At 38.1% G+C, this 27,484-nt stretch overlaps 1 protein-coding gene across 2 annotated transcripts in view; it reads left to right on the top strand.

The window, feature by feature from the left end:
* Window positions 1-24,811, top strand: part of CPEB4 (cytoplasmic polyadenylation element binding protein 4) — a 79,625-nt gene extending 54,814 nt beyond the window's left edge. The window contains exons 4-10 of one of the 2 annotated variants that reach the window (XM_089496693.1): window positions 4,977-5,000; window positions 9,108-9,281; window positions 11,259-11,348; window positions 11,851-11,969; window positions 14,593-14,707; window positions 14,944-15,125; window positions 20,209-24,811. In XM_089496693.1, the coding sequence (XP_089352819.1) occupies window positions 4,977-5,000; window positions 9,108-9,281; window positions 11,259-11,348; window positions 11,851-11,969; window positions 14,593-14,707; window positions 14,944-15,125; window positions 20,209-20,436 (932 nt within the window). In that variant the 3' untranslated portion in view covers window positions 20,437-24,811. The remainder of the gene's footprint in view (window positions 1-4,976; window positions 5,001-9,107; window positions 9,282-11,258; window positions 11,349-11,850; window positions 11,970-14,592; window positions 14,708-14,943; window positions 15,126-20,208) is intronic. The other variant, XM_089496694.1, reaches the window with a different exon arrangement.
* Window positions 24,812-27,484: the final 2,673 nt, after the last annotated feature.

Raw genomic sequence — 27,484 nt, 5'->3', positions numbered from 1 at the left:
TCACTCACTAAACAAAAAACTGTTTTCTAAATAGATTACAAGAGCTCAGAGGTTCATTCAACTCAGTCATGTTTCTCAGCACTCACCCTGGATTGTTAGCCCATTTCTAAACTAGTTGTCTTTTGAGCATAGTGTGTGCTCAAAATATGAAGTATCCTTCAATAGAAGTTCATTAAAAATGTTAGTTCAAGGTGCAGTGCCAGTTTTTTTAAAAATCATTATCAGCCACATAAAGCATAGAATGCTAATGTACATCATTCCCAGGCATCCAGCTCATCTTAGGGCTAAATTTAAAATGCTGGCATTGACCTTTAGAGACCTAAATTATTGCGGCTAGAACACCTCAGGGGCATCCTTTGCTCATATGGACCACCCTGTACCTTGAATTTTTCCTCAGAGGGCCTGTTCTGTTTCTATCTGGGACAATGGCAGCACTGCTTTGCCACCTCCTTGTGGGTGACTGCATTGCAGGCAAACATTTTCCTTTTTCTGGGGGGCTTTTGGGAGATGGCTTCTTTTTCTGAGGAGATTGCTTTATTTCCCTTTCTCTCACTTTTTATACACTGTCAGTCTTAATTATTGAGGCATTAACTTAGTTTTGTTTCTGGTCTGCTGCTCTGCTTATTGTGTTTTTCTTGTTTTTCAGTTTAATAAGGACTTAGTTCTTAAATTTGTGAGCTGCCTTGTAGATCTTATGGCTGGGTGCTCCTGGGAGTTTAGATCATCACATTTGGAGGGCCCCAGTTTGAGGAGGGTGCAGTAGATCCAAGCAGAGTTTGCTCAGTTAAAAAGTCTTTGCTTACATTTTAAGAACTCATAGATTATTTACTGCTTTGGTATGCAGACAGTATTGAAAATCTGACAGCTATTGAAAATCTGAAAGGAAAAAAAAACATAGAAATATACCAGAGTGGAAGGCAGGAGACTATGATAGATTGAACTATGCCAGTGCTTTCATGGCTTCTTTTATCAGTTTTATTTTTATACCCTTGCCCTAGGTAACTTCCAGAGACTAGAGCTGCACAGGATACACTGCAGTCACCCTTGCTGTAGTTACATCAGCATTTTTTTGCAGCACAAATGTTTTTGATTGTTTACTAATAATAATTGTTTGCTTCCTTACTGAGGCAGACCATTGATTCATCAGTGCTATTCTGATAGTAGTTGCTTTCTGAGGTTTCAGGCTGAAATTCTTTCTCAGCTTCCTCAGTTCACCCTTTCTATGGATTAAGCTATCCATATGAACCTCAGAATGTCTGCACATAAAATATTTGTTCTATAGATTTTGCAGAGCTATGGTCTTATCAAGGGCTTCCTAACACGTGCATGTAGATGTATCATGATGCATGTCTCTCATGCACACTTTTTGTGTTTGCTGCAGGAAATGTTGATGAAAGGCTGGTGTATTCTTGGCAAACAGGGCTGCTGTGTTAAGTGTGGAAACACTGAAAGGCATTAGTGGGTGCAATATTGCATAAGGTACCAGGTAATGAGAAGACTGAGCTCCAGCTGACTGGTACAACCCCTCTCACTCATTCATCTTCTGTTCTCTTTCTTTTCCTCTTCCAAACCTGTTCCTCCTGCAAAGCATATTCCTTTTTGTTCTGTCTGTTGCCATTGCCTTTCCACCCCACTCTAGGTATTGCTCAAATCCTGTTAATTCCTTTCATTTCCACTCAGATTATTTATGCATATTATGAAATCTGCAGAAAGGAGCCATGTCACTTTTTCCTTCAGAACGATCCTATAATTGGTGGCCTTAAATAAATGAAGAGTAGTGGTTAGAGTGGTTGTTATCACTAAATGTTACAGGGCTCAGTACAAAAAACATTTTTTCTAATTCTATCTCTAAATTTACCACTGATTGCAGCTCATACCTTATCTATCACAGGTAGCTAATCTAAATATTTTTTTCTAATTGTGACTTCTCCTTATCGCATACTTGCATATGACTATAAACTGATTTTCTTACTGTTGACATTCAGCTGATATTTTTAGTTTATCCTTGGGCCAAGTTGCATGCAAATGACATGGTGGGTGGGGTGGGGCTTCTTGGGCCTACAGATATGCTTTTATGCTTATGACCAGCTTAGTGAGAGAACTAATACAAGATGGCCTGGGAAAGTATTCTGGGTGCATATTTACATGCTCAGGCTCTGTTGTAGGATTAAAATTGGATCTCATCTCAGGAGAAAGACAGGGTATAAGTTCAATAAATAAATAACTATAAAGAGGAAAATCAAATGTATATATTCACACTGAAAAATTCTCATTTCCAAAATGTGGTATTCTGTACCAGAATAGGGTTTTTTAAAACTAATTTTCTAAAACAAATTAAAACTCACATTCAAACTTTTTAATTTGAATTGTGCCAAAACATTTCTCTGCTCATACAGAATGCAGATAACGGAGCTTTTCACTGGATAGATTCAGAGCTAGGGATGATGATTTTTTTTTTTTTTAGCATTCATTATAACAGGTTACAATTTTCTGGCACAAAGAGTGGAGTTAGGGATGATGTTACAGACAATTTCCCCAGTAGCAAACTATGTATTCATGTACCAAGAAAATTTTAGAAATGAAAGCTGGGTTCTTCAACAAAGCCATGCAAAGTGAGACTAAAATCACCTCATTTTTGTCCTGACAGGATTTTTTTTCCTTACAAGCATTTTAGACTCAACACATCCCTTCTTTTTCTTTGGTGACAGGCACATTATAATGTAATCTGAACTGTGACTAGGCTTCTTTCAGGTAAATAACAAAATACTGAAAAATGTTTCTGTAATATGATGGGTGTTGTTCTCCTAGTCTGACAAAATCTTTTATGAACATCTTATGAACAGTAGCAATGGGATAAGATTGACTTGGAGCACAGCCAGCTATTGAAATTTCAATCTGTATATGAACTGGAAACCCTTAGAAGCGTTGAGATGTTTCAAGCAGAGATAAAACATCCCATCCAGTACAGTGTTTATTGTATGGCCTTAGTTATATACATTGGAATGATACAGATAAAGGAGTTAAATAGTTCAGAATATATTTGATAAAGTTTTTAAGGGGTAATGTTTGGATGTAGCTTCTGTCAGCAATCTGGGTTCAGACAGCTTGGAAATCTTCAGCAGAAAAATATACTTCAAGTCTGAATTATTTTCTTGGTTGGGTTTCTGTTCCACCATCACCACCCCTTGTAGTTATATACAAAGTGACAGAACAGCAAGTCTGGCAATTTTATGTTACTCTTTTGGGCCTCAGTGAGAATTGCAGTTATGTTGACCAGCATGTCAGTGCACCAAACAAGGAAAGGTGTGTTGCATATTTGGTTTTGTTGGCCAATTATATCCACAGACAAGATTTTATAGCTTTTTTGGCAAGGGACACTTTGCAAACACTTGACACTCTGTCAGTTACACACAAGATGTAGTAGTGTAAGTATGTTTTCACTTCAGGAATTACAAAAACACTATAGCTGTTTCTGCATCTATAGACAATAAAATACTTGATGTTAAACAAGGATTGTTGTCAGGAGGGCCCCTTCCAGTATGTCAGTCCAGAGATTTAAACTCTCTGATTTGCCAAACTGCTCAGAGGCTTCAAACAGTTCTCTTTACTTGTCCCTGGAAGGATGCTGCTGATTTAATCTAATCTGCCCTGACTGTCTGACAGAGGGACTATGCCTGAAGGTCTGTGGAAAGGTGGAGACAGCTTCTGCCAAAGGCTGTATTCTCTGGTAGATGGACAAATAAATGTGTTCAAGTTGGGCAGTTGGAAAGGGAGGAAACTAATCTTGTAGAAGGGAAAATGTGTGAGAGAGTTCATACATTGTTGTTGTTTTTAAATACTTGTAACTGTGAACTGTGAGTTGATATACTTCTTAAATAGTGCATTGCGTGAACATTATCAGGTTGGTTCTAATGGTTGGTGTTGTTGATGTTATGATGTAAGGAGGTGACTTTATGCTTGGAACTCAGAATAATAATAATAACAATAAGAATAAGTTTATTTGTATTTTCCCGCTTCTCCCAACGTTTCGAAGTGGGATTACAACCAGAAATCTCCATACAATGGCAATCATATCTAAAATACACATCATAAAAACATCAAACAGTATAAAATCTCATTACAGCAATCACAGGGCAGCAGTCAGGTTATGTCATTTTAACCAGAAGTGGGGTTTTCTATAGTTCTTTATAGAAGGTCAGATGGGTAGGCCCTGTTGGTAGTGTTCATAGGAAAGAGTCATTCTTGGCTGTTGCTTTGTGCATGCAGTATGTGCTGATGCCTGAGAGCTTTTTAACAAGGTGGTAGCATCACTATTTTTTCTTAATTGGCATTACTGAGTATGTGCCCTATTAGGGAGGGGCATGTGCTAGAGCACTGAAACAATTTGGTCAGTCAGAGCTGAGTAATAGCAAATTAGAGGGAGTCCCAGAGATGCAGCTAAAAAGCAACTTGTTTTAATGTATCATTCCTAATCTACAGAGGTCTTTAATAGTTTAGCTTGAATAATATGCTCACAAAATAATGTGCTAGGTGCTAGGCAAAACTGGGAAGATCAGGCCTCTAGTCATTAAACTTCCTATCTTTCTCTTTATTGTAATCACATGGACATTTTTTCCTGGGCACATTGTTAATTTCAGAGGTGGGTACGTTGAAGCATAATTGCACAATGCTAGGGAGGCACAGAGCATGGTAGGAAGGGGGCTCAAAGGATGCCATCTCCAAGCAGCATGAGAAAAAGAGTCACTGCTAATGAAGTTGCAGATCCACAGGTTGCAGTAGTGAGTACCAAACAGCTAAAGACAGTTTCCCATTTTGTTGTACACACAAGAGCAAAAAATGTGGGTATGGGCAGAAGGTTTCTGATGTGGTCTGCAGTGCACTAAAGCTTGAGAACCACTAAGCTGCCATAAAGGAGATGAAACAATATATTTTTAACCATGTTTGAAAGGCTGTTTTTCTTCTCATTTGACATGCAGCAAGGACATATGGGAGAAGGCGAGGTAACAACATTCCTCTTTAATTTTCTGGTGTTTAAAATGTCTCATGGCATAGCTAATGCACAAGCTGCTTGTGTAAGGAAGACTGGAAGCAGTTTTTTATCTTTTATTTTGAAGCCAGACTTCCTCAGTTTGCATGCTATGGTAACTTCTAATAACTGAATGTAGTATGTCCTAAAATAAGACTGTCAAGGCAGAATTAGTATATCATGTAATGGGGGTGGGGATAGGCAAGTGTGTGACAAGCAATCTGTTGAGAACTGCAGAGTTGAAACTGTGTATGCAATGAAGTGGAGGTTTGCATCGTAGAGAAGCACCTAAATGACTTGAATTCCCAGGTCCTTCTTCTACAAAGTTGACTTTGGCCATTATTAACTACAATTAGCATTGAAATAGTTCCAAAATCTCTTACGCTACTGAGAGGAGGCAATGTTTTTTCATACCGAGTAAGTTGCTGAGCCCTCCAGTAGATGGTTTCATACTGCTGAAACAGTGATCTCCTGTGGAGTTTAATAATCTAATCTGGCTCTCTTCTGTGAACAAACCAAAGGTCCCTACACCTGAGAGAGGCCTGGTATCCTGAAACTGGATTTGTTTTGAAGACCTCTCCAGCATTATAGAACTGGCAGGGGGGCACTAGTAGGATGACATTTTAAGGCTTGGGAGAGTTTTATGTCTTTTGTGAGAATGGATCCTGGCAATATGTGTCATTTTAGGTGCTTTTTCAAATCTATAGAATGAGCAAACCACATTGCTAGGGCTGCATCCTCTGAACAAGCATGCTGAGTCAATAGTTTTGAATATTTGCCACTTCTCTAGCTTTCTCAATATTTCCTGGTGGAGTGGGAATGGAGTTACTGTTAAGATTTCTCCATTATAAAAACAGATTGGTTAGGTGAATTAATACTACCATATTAACTTTCTGTGGATATCTGGGTTCAAAGACTGATATTAATCAAATACTGATTTCTACCAGTGGTTTTCAGACTGTTACTTTTTAAAAAAAAAAAAACCCAAACAAATGTTTCAGAATGCAGATGATTAAAACATGATTACTATTTTTGTGCTCTTCTTTGAAATGGTGGGTTTTGTTTGGGATTTTTTGGCAGCATGTGTCAAATTGGTAAATTTCCAAGTCTTTATCAGTGCCTAGAAGTCTGTTGCCAGGTCAGACTGGGTACATGTGTGGGGGGCCTTGTCTTAGTCTTTTACTGAAGCCAGTATCCTCATCACTTAGTTGAAGAGATGAGAGGTTCAGGAGAGAGTAGTGGATCTTCTGCTTCTTTGCCCTTAGCTCTTCAGCCAGGTGCTATGGTTCTAGGGGCTGGCTCCCTGACTTTGCCACTCCATATGTAAAGGAGCTTGTGGGATTTCCTCTGCTGACCTTTTCACTGAACATGTGTGGTGTGCGCATACGCTGGGATTTCAAGAGATGGAAGTGGTACAGTGCCATATATAACATTCACATTTCAGCATTCTTTACACTTTTATTATGGGATGAGTGACGTGTTCAGCTTTTTGTATTAAATACCTGAGGAATGTCTCATGAAGCCTCGTTTTAAAGGCTTTTATATGGATACATTTTCAGCAGTTTTGATGTACTCTGAACAGAGTAACATTGTTGCAATTCTTGGAATGGGGGTGAGGATCTCAGGGATTTTAACCCATTTTTTTTCTTTAGTGAGTATATTAATGTAAAATGAGTGAGAAAAAAACAAGCTAGAAACACAACTTGTTTCAAGTCAGTCTTGTAGTGCTAAAATAATCCTATACATATGTTAAGTGGTAATAAAACAAAACACAACTTCCACAGTGATATACACAGTAAGTACCATACATGAGACACCTTATGAATAATGAATAGCAGAAGGGACCTTGTAACAATCTAGTGAATAGTCTTATGTTATTTATTTATAAAATATTTATTTTCAACCTACATCATATGATCTCAGGGTGGTGTACAGTAAATTATGTAATATAAAAGTAATAATTACCACCAAAGTTATAATTACCACTATTGTTTGCACATAGAAAGATAGCATTGTAGGAATAAGGCTTCACTAGAATCTTCCTCACTGACATGTTTGTCTGTTATGTGCAGGAGATATTCCTAAGACGAAGGAGTCCTCACCAGTGGCTTGAAACAGGATAGCTAAGGCTAGTGAGGACATGATTTTTGCTGTCTGTCAGGTTGTGTCCAGAATAACCTAAATTCTCCCCACATTAGAAAATAGCTGGTTTATATCTCAGGTGACTTGAGTCCCCAACATGAATGTTGTGGCAGTCAGGTTCAGGCAGTACAAGCAGCATATGTCTGGGGGAGACAAAATATGGAACATTTACCTTGTCATTTTACTTTGATATCTGGTCAGGCTAAAGTAGCTTCTGATAAATGGTTGTTTTTTTTTAAAAAAGCCCCACACAAAACACAACCCCATTCCCTGTGAAGCTTGTGATCCAGATGCCAAAGAGGATCAGAGAGAGCTCAGTTCCTGGCCTCATACTGTAGCTTGTTGATGCTACCAGTGAGCATCAGACAGCTTGTTGAAGGGAATGGGGGCAGAAGGAAGCACAGAGGTAAGGAAAATTTATAAGAGCTTGAACTGGTATAAGTATGGGGACGATTGAATGGGAGGGGAATTGTACTCTGCATCAAATCAAAATGTGAAGGGTTTAGAGCAGGGGTAGGCAACCTTTTTGAGCCGGGGGCTGGGTTGCTGTCCCTCAGACAACTGGGAGGCCGAACTCAAAATGGCTCCCGGAGTGGCGCAGAAGCTGCGGCAGGGGCGGCAATCGGCAGGACTGGGCTGGGGCCAGTCCCAAGGCCTCGCCGGGCCGGATCCGGCCCGCGGGCCGTAGGTTGCCGACCCCTGGTTTAGAGTCATAACAATGTCCTCCTCATGGTTGGGAGAAGTACTGCATGTCTATGCCACCCTTCCTCTTGGGAGCTCAAGGATGCATGGTCCTATGTTATCCTAATAACAACCCTGTGAAGTAGGTTAGACTGAGATACTTATTGGCTGGTTCAAGGACACCTGCTGACCCTCATGGGAAATTGGATCCTGGGTCTGCCCAGCATCATTTACGCACTGCATCACATTGCCCAGTACTATGAGATCTATGAAGCACATTTCTTCTCAGAAACACAAAAGTGTTTTCCAGCTCAGTAAGAACCAGGTTACATGATTTCAGTATTTTTTAAAATTGTTTTTTTTTTCTGGATGGCTTCTGTTTAGTTGGATGTTTTCTTGTTTTATTGGATGACATCTGTTTGTGATTTCAAGGGTTTGTGATATCTAGATGTAAACTAGGTATGGGGTATTTCATTTGAACCAGCCACTCAAAGGATGTGAGTAAAAATCTCACATCATGTTTTTCATATGGCACTAGGACAAGCTTCTCAAAGACATTCATAATTCATTTCCTATATTATTTCTGTAATATTATTGGCATATATTTAGAAAAGGATCAGCATCTGATTGTTTTGGAACAGAATTAAGTGACAGAGGGTTTGTAGTCATTAACATTTTAATATTACAAGTAGAGTATCCCTTATCCAAAATGCTTGGGACCAGATGTTCCATATTTTGGATTTTTTCCCTGGATTTTGGAATACCTGTATTTGCATATGTATAATAAAACATAATGAGGCTAGAGAGACTTAGGATCTGTGAGATGGTTAGAATCCAGATGTAGTGCTTGGCACAAATCTAGGCCCCTTGCCATTTCACAGATATTTGTGTATCTCTCTGGCCTCACAATACTGTACAAGTATGTAGCTCAAAAAATTTGTATTTTGGTGTACAGTATTTCATAATTCCAGATAAGGGACCCTCAACTGTAGTAAAATTCAGTTTTTCAATCCAGTGTACATAATTTGTTTAGCATCAGGTAACATGTATCTTTGTAGTTGTTAACAGGTTTCCGCATACCAAGAAGTCAAGCTGTAGGGGAAAGCCATAATTAATATTTATTTTGTTTATGATTATAATGAGGGATGTGCGGAAACATTGCTAATGTAGCAGCTGATTTCAATGAAAATAGTTAAAGCTGTGGAAATGATTGTTCTTCTGTTAGTATGTTTTGCCTCTTTTGTCTCTTCCAATGTAGGTCAGTCCTCACTGTTCCCAATGGAAGATGGTTTTCTGGATGATGGACGTGGGGATCAGACTCTTCATAGTGGCTTGGGGTCACCACATTGCTTCTCTCACCAAAATGGAGAGCGAGTGGAACGGTACTCTCGCAAAGTGTTTGTAGGCGGTCTCCCACCTGACATTGATGAAGGTATACTTGGGTATCACTTAGTCAAGATTGCCCACATTAGCAAAATGCTAGACTTAATTGTGAGGTGGGGAAGGCAAACAAGTATCCCAATTTTCAGCATGCAGTTTATTTTAGGTTGTAAAAATAATTACCTAGATTATGAATGGCCAAACATACAAGCTGCTAGGTTATGAACTGTGAGGATAAGGAGTTACGAGCTGCACAGCTTGTGATAGGTTTTCTCTCCATCTAGTTCAGATATTTGGATATTATGTTGAATGACATCATAAAACTCTTTATTGAAGGTCTTTTATTGTGGAGATGGTTGTGCTTAAGCCTTCATGTTAAAGGTATTAATATAAATTCAAATTTAATAGAATACAGTGCTTCAGATAGCTAAGGAAGCCTTTTTGCAACCCCCATATATTTCACTGGTGAAATGAATTATTCCTATATAATTTATTTGAAATCCCATGTAGACATAAATAATACTGTTGTGGTATGACTGGGAGATGAGAATGATTGCTGCATAAGCTTTAATTTAAAACTACTAGGCAAATACTCTTAGATCTCTCAAGTTTGTTGTTGTGTGCCTACAAGTTGTTTTTGACTTATGACAACCCTAAAGCCAACTTAACACATGGTTTTCTTGGCAAGATTTGTTTAGAAGGGGTTTGTCCTCATCTGACTTGTTCAAAGTCACCCAGTGGCTTCCACGGCTAGGCTGGGATTCAAACACTGGTCTCCAGAAAGACAATCCAACACTCAAACTACTACACTACATTGACTGTTTATATCTCTCAAGACAACTACTAAAAAGAATAGGACAAGGTTTCTTTTTTCATCATAATATGTATTTTTAATTTTGTTTCATGGCTAACATGGCTGCCTTTGCTTCTTTAAGACTGTTGTAGTTACAATTTAAAGGGTTTAATTTGGAATGTCTGAACTTAAAACATTTTTTTAAAATGATGGAAAACAATTCTGTCTAATTGTAAGCATTCCAATATCTCCCATACCTCCTTTGTCCCCAGGTTCAGCACTTCTCTTGCTAACATGCAGATAAAAGAATCTGGCACACTTGTGACCAGATCAGCAATCACTTACCTTGCAGGTGATTTGGGGAAAGAATTCCTGACACAAGTGTGTATAAATCCAGAGGCAAACTTCCTCAAATGCATGGAGGAGGGCAGATCAATTATTTTTTCAGCCCAGTGACCTTGTCCTGCCTAAGCATTTCATTTTTCTATACTTCCAATAGGTTTAACCCTGAACCGCTTTTAAAATTAGATTAGAGTGGGAAAATTCCATTCTGTCCTTCAAAAAAACTGTGCAGTTCACTGTTTGTAACATTAGCCAGGGTGCTAGTCACCTGAGTTGAATTTTGAAATGGAAGGAGGCTTTGAAATGGCTGTAGCATTTGCTTTCTGCTAATATGTTGTGCGCATACTGTCTGCATCTTTGTCTCTGTAGCTATTACATAACCATTTTCTGCAAGCACTGCTGAAGTTAGTCTGAGGTCAAGCTCAGATAATGTGCACAGATGTGGCTTAAGCATGTGATGGAAGCATTAAACATGACTAGACTGTGCAATATACTTTTCCCCTTTCTCCCAGCCTTTTGTGAGGCTGCTCTCAGAGCAGACTGTTCACTCTGATTCAAGCTCTGCACGCTATCTGTGGGAGTATGCCTGCAGCTAGAATGTAGTAGCTCTTTAGATTCAGTGATTTTGTTCCTTGGGAGTGGTCTGCTGAAGACCTTTCTTTGTAACTTAAAAGGCACAGCTTTGATAATTCTTAAGTTGTTTTCTTCATTATTAAGCATATGTTTTGACTCACCAAGCCTGCCCTTTGGGCAATATCAGCTGTTTTAGGGTGGCTGAAAATCATTGCAAATTTCCAGAGTGTTTTTACTAAATTGTATAAAACAGATTTAAATTGGCTGGTTTTTAAAATTTCTTTTTGTCTCTCTATCTATCCCTGCTCCATAAACTTGCAGATGAGATCACAGCTAGCTTTCGTCGCTTTGGCCCTTTGATTGTGGATTGGCCTCACAAGGCTGAAAGCAAGTCCTATTTTCCTCCTAAAGGTAACTATTGTTAGTTTGCTTGTCACCTTTTGTATTTCATCATTCCTCAAAATTATTTGGAACAATTAATGAGATCTCTGTGAGTCAGGTTAGGTAACTGATAGCTGAATCTCATTCTCTCTGGATCACGTTTAACGCTCTTTCCACAGTACACATAGGCTTCTTCTGCCATGCAGCCATTATCTTAGTAATAATATCATTGGCTATAAAGTATTTTGAAGTGGGAATGTCTTCTATTTTGTTGTGGTTTGAAACTGCTCTTTATTGCTGCTTTCATCACAAGTCTGCATGGTACTGAATGAAATCTTGTTTTATTTTGCTCTTAATGAGCACTTAAAAAATCATATCTAAAAATATTCTCTATCTCCTAAGGAGGTGATATGGTTTTTACTTTTAGGTTATGTGACACATAAGTGTACACAGGTTATAGACAAAATAGATAACTTCAACTCTCAGGATCCCACAGAAATCATTCAAAAACTTTTTCTGTTTCTTTATCTAGGATATGCATTTTTACTGTTCCAAGATGAAAGCTCTGTACAGGCTTTGATTGATGCATGCATTGAAGAAGATGGAAAACTCTACCTGTGTGTTTCCAGTCCTACAATTAAAGACAAACCGGTAAGTTGAATGGTCATATATGGTAGTTTAGTAGAAAACACACATAGGAACTGGATGCTTACATGAAATATGTGCTTACATGAGCACCTTTTTCTTTGTGCTGACAGAGTGTAATATAGAAGTTATTTCATCATAGTAGAGAATTCCAAGCATTATGCCAAAGTTTGCTAGCCTTTAGTAAGTAGCTTTACTGAGCAGTTACAGGCTCAGGGACTATATTTCTTCTATACACATAAGCTTGGTCTTTTAGGCAGAAAGCCAGCTTCTGTGCCAGTGTGAAGTGCAGCAAAGGACCTGCTAAAGTTGTCCCATGCAGGTAGTTCCGGTGCTCTTTTATAACAAGTCAAGACGTAGATAAAAATGTGTGAAACAGAAAGGAAAAAACTTCAGCCCAGCCTCTAGAGCAAAATGAGATAAAGACCCTCCAACTTGGGTTATGGAGGTAAAGCTGCTGGCCCTTTAACTTATGCTGAATTCATTGTCTGGACCCTGTTAAAATCAGTTGGTAATCAAAGCTTTATTGAAAGTGTTCAAGGTGTGTCTTTGTTTTAGGGGGAACTTGTGTACTAATTAAACAGTAGTGAATTTCCATCATATAATTCACTCATGTGGCAGTCTGAAGTGTTCCACATTCATCATAAGCTCTGTGGGGCTCACCTACATCCCAAAGCATCAGATCAGGCACTACTGGGGACCACTTTCATTTCAAATAAGGCATCTAATCTTCCCCTTCTGATTTAGTGTATGGACAGAGATTTATTATGATGGATGAACCATATTTGACCAGAATGGTAACATCTTCAAAACAATAGCATTTGGTGAAAAATACTTACTAACAGTATTTAAATAAAGGTCTGCCTAATAAAACCCATCTTGATCTTAACAAGCTGTAAAGAATGGAAATGTTACAGAATTTTATACTGAATTAAGTCCATCTGAATTGCATTTGTTTTAACACGTTTATCTAGATATCTGTTTGACTATGTAACAGCACTAAGAAGGCTTTAGGTAATAATGGATTAAAAGCCTGTGATACAATAATGGTGACCTGGAAGATATGGTCTTGTTTGCAGGAACAAAAGTTGTGGTTGCTTAATGTAAATGTTATCGGTTTGTGCCTTTCTTGATAAGATAGAAAATATTGGCATAATATTAGCAAAAACATAGGCTGTTGTGAAGATTGTAATAATACAGGTTGAATCTCCTTTATCCAAAGTGCTTGAGAACAGCAGTGGTTTGGATTTTGAAATACCTGTATTTGCATATACATACATATCATGAGATATCTTAGTGATGGGACCCAAATCTAAACAATAAAATGCATTAATGTTTCATATACACTTTATACAGACAGTCTTAAGGTAATTTTATACCATATTTTAAATGATTTTGTGCATGAAACAAAGTGTGTGCACAGTGAACCATCAAAAAGCAAAGGTGTCACTATCTCAGCCACCCATAAAAAAATATTTCTGGAATATTTTGGATTTTGGAATTCCAGATAAGGGAGACTCACCCTGTACTCTTCAGGAAAATAGGAGTCTTAAAATATGATCCAGATAATCAAGTAGGGAATATCAGGTATATTTTAGTTATTGTATAATAGAATTCCATGTTTAATTGATTTTCATATTTGGTAATTGAGGAAGATAGTTTTTTGTAAGACTGCTTAGTGATTTTTTTTTGTTTTGTTTTGGTCTTTCTGTTTATCTTAGTAGAACTGTACGAATTAGATTATTTTACCAAAGTTTTTTAATTTGCATTTTGTGACACTGTTTTATAAAAATATTCAAGTCATGATACAATTGTAATCACAAATTTCCTAAATTTAAATTATTCCTGGAACTGGGAAAACATCTTGCTTGTTTTGTTTGCTTGTGGTGTGCACTAAACAAAAAATGTAATGTAAGCTAATGTAGGTTAATGTGGTGAGAAAGGGAAGAGAAAGAATTATATACTTAATTATAAAGAATTCTGATTTGGTACACAGGTAATATTCTTGGGTCCTCAGGTGCTTTTGATAGTGTGATTCATGTTTACTTCACCCTAGATTCCAAGTTACAGAGATAGATTTTGTTCCCATTACTGCACTTACAGGTCTTGCACAGCAAATGGACAGCAGAAACATACTGCCCTGGATTATCTGTCCAGCTAGACAGAGCCAGTGGGACCCTTAGACTCACCCTGGCAATCTCCTAACTTGACTCTTTCTGTAAGGAATTTCTGAGTGAGACCTAGCAGCCAGTCAGTCTTGCTAGAGGCTTTTGTAAAAAAACAAACAAACAAAAAAAAACCCTTACAGTTCATATCATTCAGAACTAAGGGAGAACACATCTCCCTAAATAGATAGGTTGTTCTTTAGTGCCCCCTCCCCATGTAACCCTCCATATTCCTGCTACATTTAATATGTGGCAACTTGATTGTGCTACTGTTTGGCTTGTTTAGAAGGACTACTAAGAGAGCAGACTCTAAAAATCAATAGATGACTAACCATAGAGAAGTGCAAAACATCTTTGTTGCACATGGAAGGCTATTGTTTTGTTAATTATATGAAAAAGAAATAATTTGCAAACTGTTAACTTGAGTTCTGAATGTAAAATCTTGTCTTCTTGTCTCTTTGTAGGTTCAGATCCGGCCTTGGAATCTTAGTGATAGTGACTTTGTGATGGATGGCTCACAGCCTCTTGATCCACGGAAAACCATTTTTGTTGGAGGAGTTCCTCGACCCTTGCGAGCAGGTATGTACACAAAGAACAAGGAAAATGGCTTGTTGATTCTCTCCAAGCTGCCTCACTGCTGTGAGGGAACACTGTGTCCTTATTTCTGTTATAGAAATATGCCAGTGCTTGCTAAATTTAACTTTTGCTGACACTCCAATTATTTCCAGATATGAGAGTACAAATAAACATGCTTGCCTAGGGCCTAGAAAGAAAGGGGAAATTTTATGTGTGTAAAACATACTTCTTTTTTTTAGTGGAGCTTGCAATGATAATGGACCGGCTTTATGGAGGAGTTTGCTATGCTGGAATTGACACAGACCCTGAGCTGAAGTACCCAAAAGGAGCTGGGCGTGTTGCATTTTCTAATCAACAGAGTTATATAGCTGCTATCAGTGCCCGCTTTGTTCAGCTGCAACATGGAGAGATTGATAAACGGGTAAGGGCTAAAGCACATTCTATTTATTACTCAGCATTCTTTTCCTGGCTCATTTCCATAGAATTGTCCATGTGTGACAAGAGAAAGACTTTCTTTAATTTCTTCACCATTATTCCTGTGATGCATGCCTTAAAATTATAGCCAACCTGAGATTGGATATCTAGCCTTAACGCTGGCTTTTTCCTACCTTCTGGCACCTTCTAAACCAGTTGTTCGCTCCAGAGACATTTCCTATAGCACAGCATAAGCCTATGCTGTTAATGTTATCCTGTTACCTCTGCATGACTTGCTTACTGTTGGCCTCTCTTTCACCCTGCCTGTGATCTTAGATGTAGAATGGCCAACAGGTTTATCAAAGTGGAAGGCATCCTGCTGCACTGTCTTCATTAATTTCTACAGGATTTGTTAGCTTCTTGCACAAATCCTATTTTAATTCATTGTATGTTATGTAGCAAGAATACATTGGTACCTATGCACCATCTAATGTTGCTATTAAAGCTGCCTGTTTAGCATACTCTTACAACCCAAGCAACAAAAGCAAAAATATTTTACCACAAATTGCTTATGGTTTGCTTCTACCCCCACCTCATATTTCACTGACATATTGTTAGGAGCGGATTAAGAAAATCTACAGCGCTATATAAATAAAGCAAAATAACAATAAAGAAACCTTTACAGAGATTTTAATAGCCATTTCTGTTACTTGTCTGCCCTTTCCTAGCTGTTTGGCAACCTGTCTTCAGTCCTTTGTCACAACAATTTGAATGCCATGGCTTAAATCACAGACTTTTAGTAAGGAAAAGGAACTAGTTAAATTTTCATTGGTGTGCCTGATCCCTCTTCAGTCTGGGAAGAGCTGTCACATTCTGGTTCTTAGCACATCATAATGACATGCAGGTTAAATTTACTAACAGTAACAGGACTTACCTGAATTCTGAGTGAGAAATGAAAGCATTTCCATGTGATCTTTCAATAAGAGCGAACCATGTATTCATCGTGTCTGGAGAGTGTCCTCTGCAGGGGAAGATGTGCTGTGTAGGTCCCTTGCTGGATCTCTGTGTTTCTGTGTCCCCATTCTCTCGTTGAGAACAGAGTCCCTGATGCAAGGTCAAATAGGGATTATCTCTGCAGGTTGTACAATACTAATCAACTGAATGAATTCTGAGAATTCTGAATGCTATGTAATTTTCTCTTTCTCTAGGCTATCCACTCACCTTCAAATGGGTTACCACTGTTAAAAGTGTGTCAGCCATTGGCAGTTGTGCATGCAGAGTTTTCTGCACATGGTAGCAATCCTCAAGGATGTAAATGATGATGATGATGATGATGATGATGATGATGATGATGATGATGATGATGATTATTATTATTTATATGTAGCTATGGGTGGGGGGCAAAATGGGATCACTGCCCTTCCTAAATACAGTTGGCCCGCCCCATAGTCAGGCTTGCCTTCTGCAGCTTTGAGTTTATGTGGAAGGCAAGCCCCGGCAGAAGGAATGGGGTGCATACCCACACCCTGCGCCACGAGCGTGCCCCCCATTATTTTCAATGGGGCTTGAGCATATGCTCTTTTCCTCATACATGAGGATGGGGTCCAGAACGGATCCCCCGCGTATAGGAGGGCGGACTGATAAGAATTTTGCCCCACCAATGAATTCTTCCTTTAGTCCCCAAATTTATAGCATTGGAATAACTCATAATTTTAGTGCCCAACTTCAGTTGGGCATTGAGGAATGCAGTTCAGGCATCCAAAGAAAAGGAGCAGGCAAAGTCACCAAGGGCATTGGGGAATGAAGGGGACGGGCAGTGCACTCATCCCCTCCCTGCTAGAACCCTGGCACACCTGCTGCTGTACATGAAGATCAGGAATTACTTAAGTCTATGGCATAGTATTTATACAGTTCCTAATTACCTGCCTATTTGCAGTTTGTCTTGAGTAAATGTATCTCCTTGGAATTCAACATTCATAAACATGCCACACTGTTGTCTGAAAATCCACACTTTAGTATTTCTAAGCTTGTAAAATGTGGGCTAGACAAGGTAACAGTTACATGGATTTGTAACTGGTTGACCGTCCGAACCCAAAGGGTGCTCAACAATGGCACCTTTTCATCCTGGAGAGAAGTGACCAGTGGGGTCCTACAGGGCTCTGTCCTGGGGCCAGTGTTATTCAACATCTTTATCAATGACTTGGATGACAGAATTGGGAGCATACTTATCAAATTTGCAGATGACACCAAATTAGGAGGAATAGCTAATACCCCTGAGGATAGGATCAAAATTCAAAACGTCCTGAATAGACTAGAAAGCTGGGCCAAAACTAACAAAATGAAATTCAACACAGGGAAATGTAAGGTACTGCACTTAGGGCAGAAAAATAAAATGCACAGTTATAGGATGGGGGACACCTGGCTGAATGAAACTACATGTGAAAGGGATCTAGGAGTTCAAGTAGACCGCAAGTTGAACACGAGTGAACAGTGTGATGCGGCAGCTAAAAAGGCCAATGCAATTTTAGGCTGCATCAATAAAAGCATAGTGTCTAGATCAAGAGAAGTAATAGTGCCACTGTATTTTGCTTTGGTCAGGCTCCACCTGGAATATTGTGTCCAGTTCTGGGCACCACAATTTAAAAAGGACAATGAGAAACTGGAGCATGTCCAAAGGAGGGTGACTAAAATGGTGAAGGGTCTGGAAACCATGCCGTATGAGGAACGACTTAGGGAGCTGGGGATGTTTAGCCTGGAAAAAAGATGATTAAGAAGTGCTATGATAGCCCTGTTTAAACATTTGAAGGGATGTCATGTTGAGGAGGGAGCAAGCTTGTTTTCTGCTGCTCCAGAGATTAGGACCCAGAACAGTGGATGCAAGCTACAGGAAAAGAGATTCCACCTCAACATTAGGAAGAACTTCCTGACAGTAAGGGTTGTTCGACAGTGGAACAAACTCCCTCGGAGTGTAGTGGAGTCTCCTTCCTTGGAGGTCTTTAAGCAGAGGCTGGATGGCCATATGTCAGGGATGCTTTGATTTGGATTTCCTGCATGGCAGGGGGTTGGACTGGATGGCCCTTGTGGTCTCTTCCAACCCTATGATTCTATGATTTACCAGTAATTCAGATATACAAACACATACCCACATTTTTAAAACTGCATTTTCAGCAAATAACACTGCAGCATCCAAAATACAACTCTTCATGTAATGTACTAAGTAGGAACAAGAGGACTTGCACTAGCAGAAATACTGAGTTTGAGCTTGTTTCTGTTTTATTAACTGCTTGATACAGGGATAAAGGGCTTTCTCTTTTTAAAGTATAGTTTGGGTGTTGTTTGAGGAATGGAGATTGATTTGGGTCAGTGGTGGGAGGAATTCCTCCCTCAGCTTTCACCACATTGTCTCTTTAAAACTACCTGACATATGATAAATTTTGTTTTGAGAGGCAAACAGAAATTACTCTAGGAAATTTGGATCAAGAAAATTGAATAGGAGCCCTCTGTATGCTACAGTTCTGGTCCAGTGCAGGACTTGCCATGGGTATTGTTATTAATCTGAGGATATTCGGTCATAAATCTGAATCCATTTTCTGAAGTTGTTCTTACAGTCTTTTCTCAGTTGTAAGATTTACACAAACTATAAATAAAAAAGTTCTTATTTGAGTAGAATACCTGGCTTAGCTGTTTGTATGAGGCAACTTGATATAATTAATTGAAAATCATTAACAAAAACACATTTTTTTAAAAAAAAAATGGCCAGAATTGATTTGCCATACTGCCAGTTCAGGACAAAGGCTGTTTTGTGTATTGTTACCAGTAACATAACACATCCTTATTAAACCAGATCTTGAGATGGTTACATTTTTGGATCACAGCTTCCAGAATGGAGGAGTTTGGGGGTTCTTGAAATTGTAGTCATACTGGGTAGGTGGTCCACTTTTGCTTAGTAAAATGAATTTGCTATTTTAAAATTCTGTTGGCCATGCTGGTTGGTGGATTCTGGGAGTTACTGTAACTAAACTGACTTTCTCAAACTCTGGATTAAACATAAACACAATCAAAATGTTACTCTGTAAATCTGGGAAGATCCTTTAGCCTTCTCCTTCACCAGTTCCTGTTTTATAGATTTGTGGTGTATAAATCAAAGCATATCTTGACACTTGCAAGCATCCTGAGAAGTACTTGGAAAATACATTTTATAGAATGCAAATCTCCTCCTAGCACCCTCCCATAGGATATAGAAATAGCCAGTACTTAGGATGTTTTTAAAGGGGGCTTAGGCAAATACATGGCAGATAGACTTTCCACTGCGAGTTAGTAAAAGGAACTTGTTCTTTTAAAATGCTAATAGTAATAATAGTGAACAGTGGTGAGTTTTGATAATGATGTTAATAGTAAGAAGGATTATTGTTATCTAAACAATAACTAAAGTAATTATAATTAATCTTACCTCTCCATGGAGTCTAGGATACTGTATGTCCTCTATCCTCAAATTTTATACTCTGATATGGTTTTGTAGCAGTTAGCCCAAGGAGTTAATAGTTATTGATGCAGTTATTGAAAGCCAGTACGGTGTAGTGGTCTGAACACTGGATTGTGACTTTGGACTCTGGAGACCAGGGTTTCTGATTCGCGCTCGGCCATGGAATCCCACTGGGTGACCTTGGGCAAGTCACACTCCCTCAACCACAGAGAAAGGCAAAGGTAAAAACCCTCTCTGAACAAATCTTGACAAGAAGACCTTGTGATAATGGTTGCCATAAGTTGGAAACATCTTGAAGGCACACAGCAACAGCTCCATGATTGTAGTTCAGCATTGTGACCACTGCATCACACTCCCAAGTATACTTCTGAATATTAGCTCCTGGTACATATTTAATGGGGTGATCTGTTACTTTGATGCTCTGCTTTTGGATTTCATGGAGTTAACTGATTGGTTACTCTGAGAAATTGGTCACTGGCCTCAGGGCTATTCTTATAGCACACTAGCATTTGCACAGATGCATTTGTATTAAAAGTCAGTTTGTTGTAATATCTAAAGAGGAAAAAAACTATAGGAGTGTAAACTGTTTCTTCTTCTTTCAACACAGGTGGAAGTTAAGCCATATGTCTTGGATGATCAGCTGTGTGATGAATGTCAGGGGGCCCGTTGTGGTGGAAAATTTGCTCCATTTTTCTGTGCTAACGTTACCTGTCTGCAGTATTACTGTGAATATTGCTGGGCTGCTATCCATTCACGCGCTGGCAGGGAATTCCACAAGCCCCTGGTGAAAGAGGGAGGAGATCGCCCGAGACATATTTCATTCCGCTGGAACTAAGTGATTACTGAAGCGTGTTCATATGCAGGCCTCAAAATAAGTGCACTCTTCTGTTCTCCTGATTCCCTTGCCCTCCCTTCCTCTTCTCTCTTACTCAAGATAGCATGTCCTACTGTTGTAGTCTGTAATTTAACAATAGTGTAACAAAAGAATGACCTATAACCATATAGGTATTTTGTAGAATCTTGTCATTAAACTGTATTGGGAACTCTTTTTCATAGGGATAACACAGTGCATGGAAGCCAGGTTCTCTTACCTTTAGTTACCCAGAGGACAAAGCTCTCCTGCTATCTTTTTTTGAAGGAAGAGAGAACAATATTAAGAGAAGAGAAATGAAACAATAGAGTATTTTCTTTTTTAATTAAATTATTGCTAATAACAACAAATCACTAGAATACTTTTATTAAAGTAACCATGAGATAGGAACACTATGAGTCAATTCTGACACTTTCTCCAACCCGCCTCCCCTCCCCTTTCCCTAAACCCCAAACCTCTGGGGAGCCTGTTTTCTTGCCGCCTATGATTTTATAGCAATGGAAGCAGTTAGCCGTTAACTTAGTAACAGGAAAGAGCATGTTTAAAGCAACAAAAATGCATGAGCAAGGTTTAAAGCAGCATTAAGTTAATTTTTTATTTAAGGGTTCCAAAGCTAAATTTTTTAGCACAGTATGTCTCACCGTGCCTCCGACTTCCCACCACATTCAAACGTTTACTAATTGAGTAGGCAGAGCTTAGATCTGTGTTTTTCATCCAAGCAATCACATTTTAAAAGTTCCCGAATGTAAATCCTGGGTCAGTTTACTACTGGGGGGTGGGTGGGGAGTGCACTTATTCTTTGTTGTTGTTGTTGTTGTTGTTGTTTATTTTTTGAAAAGAAACGTCATTATCAGAATACAGCCCTAGAAATCCTACCAAAGTTAAAGTAATGACAACTAGTGAACTGGCATGTCCTCTCCTGAAGAACAAATGTATAGATTTTATTTTTGATGGTTATATAGAACTCTATATCCTAATTTACTAATGTTAATCAGGTGCCAGCCTTTGCTCTCCATTTTGACATGAAATACAAGAACCTAAATATATACCTCAAGATTATCGTATTGATTCTCACCCCCTTCTAAAAACAAATTACCAGGAATCTACTCTTACAACACAAATGAAAATTGGCTTGTTTATTGGGCTTACTCTGGGATGTAAGATGAGTTTAAAATGTAATCCTAGGCAAGTCTACTCAGATGTAAATTCCACTGAATTCAGTGAGACTTACTTCCAGGTAGGAGTGTATAGGATTGCTGCCTTAACCTGCTAATGAAGCTGCATTGTAGAAATAAGAAAGAAGGCAATGTGAAGTTTGTTTCCAGAAATGTTTTGCACTGTTGGCTGAATGAATCAACAAGCATGTTTGCTAAGAACATGTTTGTCTTTCAGCTGAGAGCAAGTAAGGAAGTCAAGGGACTTAACAAAAAGAACTCTTTTCGAAACTTAGCCCAGAAAATAAAGAATTGTGTGGCTTTTATTCATCGTTCCAGGGTATTGAGTGAGGGGTTTTAAACATGTAAGTGGGACATACAATACATGTTAAGGCTAAGGTGCAGGATAGAGTTGCTTAGTTTAAAATAGTCCTTTGATTCTCTGTCTGTCAGTCTGAGAAAATGTAGTGGAGTTGAATGTGTTCAGTTCATAATAAAATGATTTTGCAGCAGTGTGCAAAACAGCCCAGGCTATTGGCAATCTGAACTGGCATGGTTACCACCATAGACTCTTAAACCAAAGACTTGCCTTAGCACAGCTACAGAAAAACATCTCTTCTGTAAGCCCTCTCCTCCCTTTTCTTTTCCTCCCAATTAGCTTTCAGAAGCAGTTTTTTAAAAAAAGTTTTCAATACATAAAACATACCTTGTTATTTTCCAAAGGTCAAAATGGAGACATTTGCTGTCTACTCGTCAAGTAGAGAAAGGGAGCTGCTTTTAATGAAATCCCTGCAAATATTGACAACAGTAAACGCAAATGGAGAGTGTTCTTTTGTAGACTGTCAGGGACCTTTTTCTCTGAAGTACATAATTATAGTTGGAATATTCCTTTTAATTTTTTAAAATGCTTGTAGGTGGCTTGGGGTGTCTTATTGTGCCGATCCTACCCAGTGAACAGGTGAGATGGGTTACCATTACAAGAAATAACACTGTTTGAGAAGTAGCTTTGAATAATAATTTTTCCCTTTGTACATGACCTGCTGAATTTCGGTACAGTGTTTTTGTAGCTAACTTATTTTGTCATGCACATAATGTATATTTGTTATGCACTACTTTTGTATATCTTGTTTTTCCAACAGTGAGCATTTTTAGGCACACTTTTCACTGACGGGATATCTCTTTATGCAATACCTCAATTTTTCATATTGCAAAGAGTAGCTTTTTGTACTTTTATTACTGAGAGATCTTCATATACTTCATTTTTTAATATAAATAATTTTAATAAATTTTATTTTCTTATATTCTGCTTTTTATACATTTCAGTGCTCTGCATACATTTTGAATTATGGATGTTGTGCACTGGCAATGCTATTTTAGAATTTGCAGAGAAAAGAAAGCATGTTGCTTAAACATCTTTAGCCCAGCACCAGGTATTTGGTGTACATATAATTTAAGAAATACTTATATGTAAAGTTGAGACTTAAAAAAAGACATTTTTAAAAGCATGAAAATGACAAATGTGAGTTTGTCTTTAGACCCTTGAAATTTAATGCATAAGCATAGAGTAGAAGTAAAAGTAACATCCCAAATTGTCTACTGCTTCTTAATAGGTTTTTAAAAGTAATAAACAAATACAGATGTTTTTTGGTGAATGTTTAGCCATTTTTAATCTTAACAAATTGATGTTAGGTGTTTGCAGAGATGTGTCTGCTCTTTTAAATCATATTTAAGAAATAAACCCAAGCCTGCCCAGTGGTGGGCATGTAATGTTAGTATGCATGACTAATATTTAAAAAAATGTTATTCTACTAATATTCACTTGTGGTGATTGTGTGAAAAGCGTGTTTACAGATTATTTGGTTACACTTCAATTTACAGGGCATAAATGATTATCTATATTACTCTGTACTCGGAATAGTGCTAATATAATATGTCCTTCTGATTACATGGGAGGTGGAGTTGCCATGTCACTCCAAGCATAACTAACATTAAATTAATTTTAAAATATTAGGATATCACTTTATTTTAAAGGGGTATAAACAAGCTTGTCATTTTCTCTCATAAGCATGGCATTGGCCATGTATTTACAATGTAGTTACAGAGTAATTACATGGTTATTTTTGCAATGTAAAATAAAGTGTTTCTGATTATTTTATATGTAAAGGAACCCCCACTGCCCTGTGCTTTTTTGGTATATAGTATCTACTTCTCCATACACAGACCTCTGCAGAAAGCAAATCTAAAACTTGCAGTGAATGACTTTAGTGTTTTATAAGGATGCTGTTGGAAAGACTTGATAATTCACCCCTTTTTTGTTTCTTGAAGAGTTAAAGCCTTCTGTTTTAAAAGGTAAAACTTGAATGTGATGAATTGTGGCAAGTTAACTTCAAGTTATGTGCAATACTTATTTCAGACTTCTGGAAGATCTTTGCAGTGTAATTCTTTGTTTTTAATTGCAGACATTTAAAAATGTCATTTTCTACTGTTCTAGTAAATCCTCTTTCTTGCTGGTGTTTCTAAAGAAAAGAATCAGAAATCAATCTTTCTACTAATGTAAATTTGAAATTATTTTTTAAAAAAAGGAATAAAAGAGGTTTTGGTCATTTGCTTTATTTTATTATCTTATTTTAAAGCTACTGTGATTGATAGCATTGTAAGAATTGGGACAATATTGTATTCAACTGTTTTATTTTTTATATTTTTAAAATTTAAAGTATAATTAGTTTTTATAATTTTCATCAGATTCTTTTGTTATATTTTTTGGAAGTGAAACTTTTAGCAAGTGGGTGTCTAGTTTTTACTAATCCCTAATATGTTTTCCCCCAATGTAATGCTCATATTATCAGAAGGAAAAGTTATTTAAGTATGTCAGTTACTTGTACTACTTGGCTGAATTTCCATATAGTTTTTACTGTGTATGGGGAGGTTGTAGTATTTATTATAGCATTTTAAATAAGGGTAATTCATTTTTTATTAAAGTCATTTTCACATTTTAAGTTCATATTTTTGTATGTTCTACTCTAAGTTATAACACAAGTTTCTTTTTTAAGAGAGTTCATTTGTTGAAGTGCTAGTGAAAAATTAATGTTATTAAATAGTTTGCAAATGACTATTTATACCAGTATGCATATAATTTTTAAATATTTGTAATGTGAGATGTTGAATGAATAAAACTTTTAACGCAATGTCTGTTAGGTCTGTTACTTGAATGCTTAAGGGCCAGGATATAGATTTTCTCTTTCCAGTTGGGTCAAGAGTCTGTCTCTTCCATTATTTATGAAGGACCAGTGTTTTGCAGTGGAAAGAATTTTAGGTGTGACTAGGACAGTTTCATATTCAAATCTCTGCTTAACCATGAAGTGCATTGGTTGACCTTAAGGCCAGTCATTTCTCAGTCTTTGTCACATTCCCATTATTGCTGTTAACAGTAGCAATTGTAAAACACTATATTATGTTTTCCGGAAGCAACTAACATCTGTTTTTGTGCAGTACTCCAAGCTCTGTTTAAAAGGAAGCACACAACAGAGCAATAGAGTAGTAAATAATATTTTCTTTTGTTAAAAAAAAAAGTGTTGGAACTATATAAACTGGAGAGTTGGTGAAATATAAAGGATGCATGTGGGGATATGAGCTAATTATACCCAAGTCAAGTCCTCTGATTGAGGAAGGAAAGGAGGAAGAGTAAATCAAGAGAGGAAAACAGAACATGTTTGAAACCTTTGAATTTATCATCAGAAGTATTGGTTAACCAAAGCAATAATCTTCTGCTTCTTTCTGAAAAGCTGTTTACTACTATCATGATTTTTTCAGTCATTTTTAAAATTCCATAATGTAATTGGCCATTACCCTTGGGTCATTTACTAAGATGTAATTTGCATGGTGTTAACTGATTTATGCCTGGTCACACTCAAATCCACCCTCTTCAGTACTGTCAGAATCCTTATAGTAGTTTGCCAAGCTTTTCTGGGATGGGTCAGAGTCTCCTAGTGATGTCAGCTGTGCTGAAATAGTGTCTCAGTCCCCAGCAAATTCAAGCCCAACAATTAGGATAGTCCTAAAGAACAGTCTTCTAGACATCAATGATTGCAGATAGTGTGCTGCGAGGATAAGCCTTCAGCTGTCAGCTCAAATGTCACCCTGGGGGAAGAGCCAAATACTGACTATTTATATTTTGTAAATTTGGTACTTGGGGAAGATCTGCTGTCTCTGGCTGGAGTCTCATGTGACTTTGGCATGAATCTTCAGCACACTCAGCATCCTAGCCTCTATTTTTAAACATAGAGTCTTTGTATGTCAGCTTGGCCAAAAACAAACAGCCAAGTGTTCAGTCACCTGCTTCCACTTACCGCTCTTCTGCTACTTAAGTAATCAGAGACAAAGGGAAGCCCAGTGCATGATGCTCAAATAATGGAATGTTGGATAAGAAATAAAGCTATTAGGGTGGCAACAGAAGAATTTAAACCACGGGGCTGGTTGGACAGAATTGAAAACAGGTGTAAAAGAAGCTTAGCTAGATGTGTATGGGACAGGCCTGGGCTCTTGTGAATTTTCCCCTCCCCCCTCCCCAACACATGGAAGCTAGGTGGAGAAGAACATTAATTCTTTGTTCACAACAAAAGCTTTGTCTTACGTAGTATTAGATGCTGCAGTGTTGATCTCTCAAGCAAATTTTGCAAAGTGATTTCTGTTTCCCTGTGTGCATTCAGAAGACAATGCTGTATCAAAACATTGTGGATCCTATCTTAAAAACTGGGCATAAGATGTCACGTGGATGACACAGGATTGGGTTTCCCCCCTCTTTTGCAGTTAAAATCTTTCAACACATAAGTGAAATTGAGCAGAACATAGGATCAGAATTTGAAGAGACCCAAGGGCCATCTAGTCCAACCTCCTGCCATGCAGGAATACACAACCAAAGCACTCCCAACAGATGGCCACCCAGCTTCTCTTTAAAAACCTCCAAAGAAGGAGACTCCACCAAAGTCTGAGGCAGCGTATTGCTCTGTGAAACACCTCCTACTGTCAGGAGGTTCTTCCTAATGTTTAGGTGGAATCTTGTCCATGTATGTATGACACGCACACTTCACATTTTTAGCTGCACAGTTAATTTCCAGAGTATGCTTTAAAATATAATGGTAGAGTGATCTTTGTTTTGTCTGAAGGGAGCAAATGTGTGTATTTTGCAAACACATCTATTGCTTATTTGCATCTATTTGTAACATACTGTTCTTATACATGATCATCTTAACTGCCCTCTGCCCTATCTCCTCCAGAAATATATGTAAGATGAGGGTCATCCCTAGGAAGTGCTGCACACTTTCAGGAGGTTGTTGAGAAGTTTTGGCAGATGTTGCTAAGGCATGCCTGGAATCCCTGGAGCCCACTCATTACAACTTGTTTTCTTCCAGTAGGAGAACCACCTCACAATCTGCAGTCTAGTACACTTCCCAGAACATATATTTCACTTGAAAGATGGGGCTATCAGAACCTCTAAACTACCTGATATAGCAGAAGATCTGCCTTTAAATACCCTGCTACAGCATAAAACAATACAATGTTAGGTTCTCCCATTTGATCCTGGTCATCGCTATACTAAGTAAAGTGCCAGATGAGCTGAACAGCAAGGGCAGGCATGTGCAGATGATAAGACTACAGAGGGAAGAGACCCTATTTTTCATTGGGAATTTACAGCTATTTGTCTAGGTGGAGATGACAATCCTGTCCTTTAACTGAGATGTGCTGCGTGATACATTTGCTTTAAGTGGGCAAGATTTTGCAAATTTCAAGGCTCTTTGTGATCCTGAAGACTCCATGGACTTAAAATAAAGGTTAATTGCCTACCCTGAAAGCTTCCAGGA

Source organism: Sceloporus occidentalis, unplaced genomic scaffold, assembly GCF_023333645.1.
Source record: "Sceloporus occidentalis isolate IW3139 unplaced genomic scaffold, rSceOcc1.0.p SCAF_92, whole genome shotgun sequence".
Lineage (NCBI taxonomy): Eukaryota > Metazoa > Chordata > Lepidosauria > Squamata > Phrynosomatidae > Sceloporus > Sceloporus occidentalis.
The sequence above is the reverse complement of the archived record's forward strand: the minus strand, read 5'-3'. Positions and strand labels throughout refer to the sequence as shown.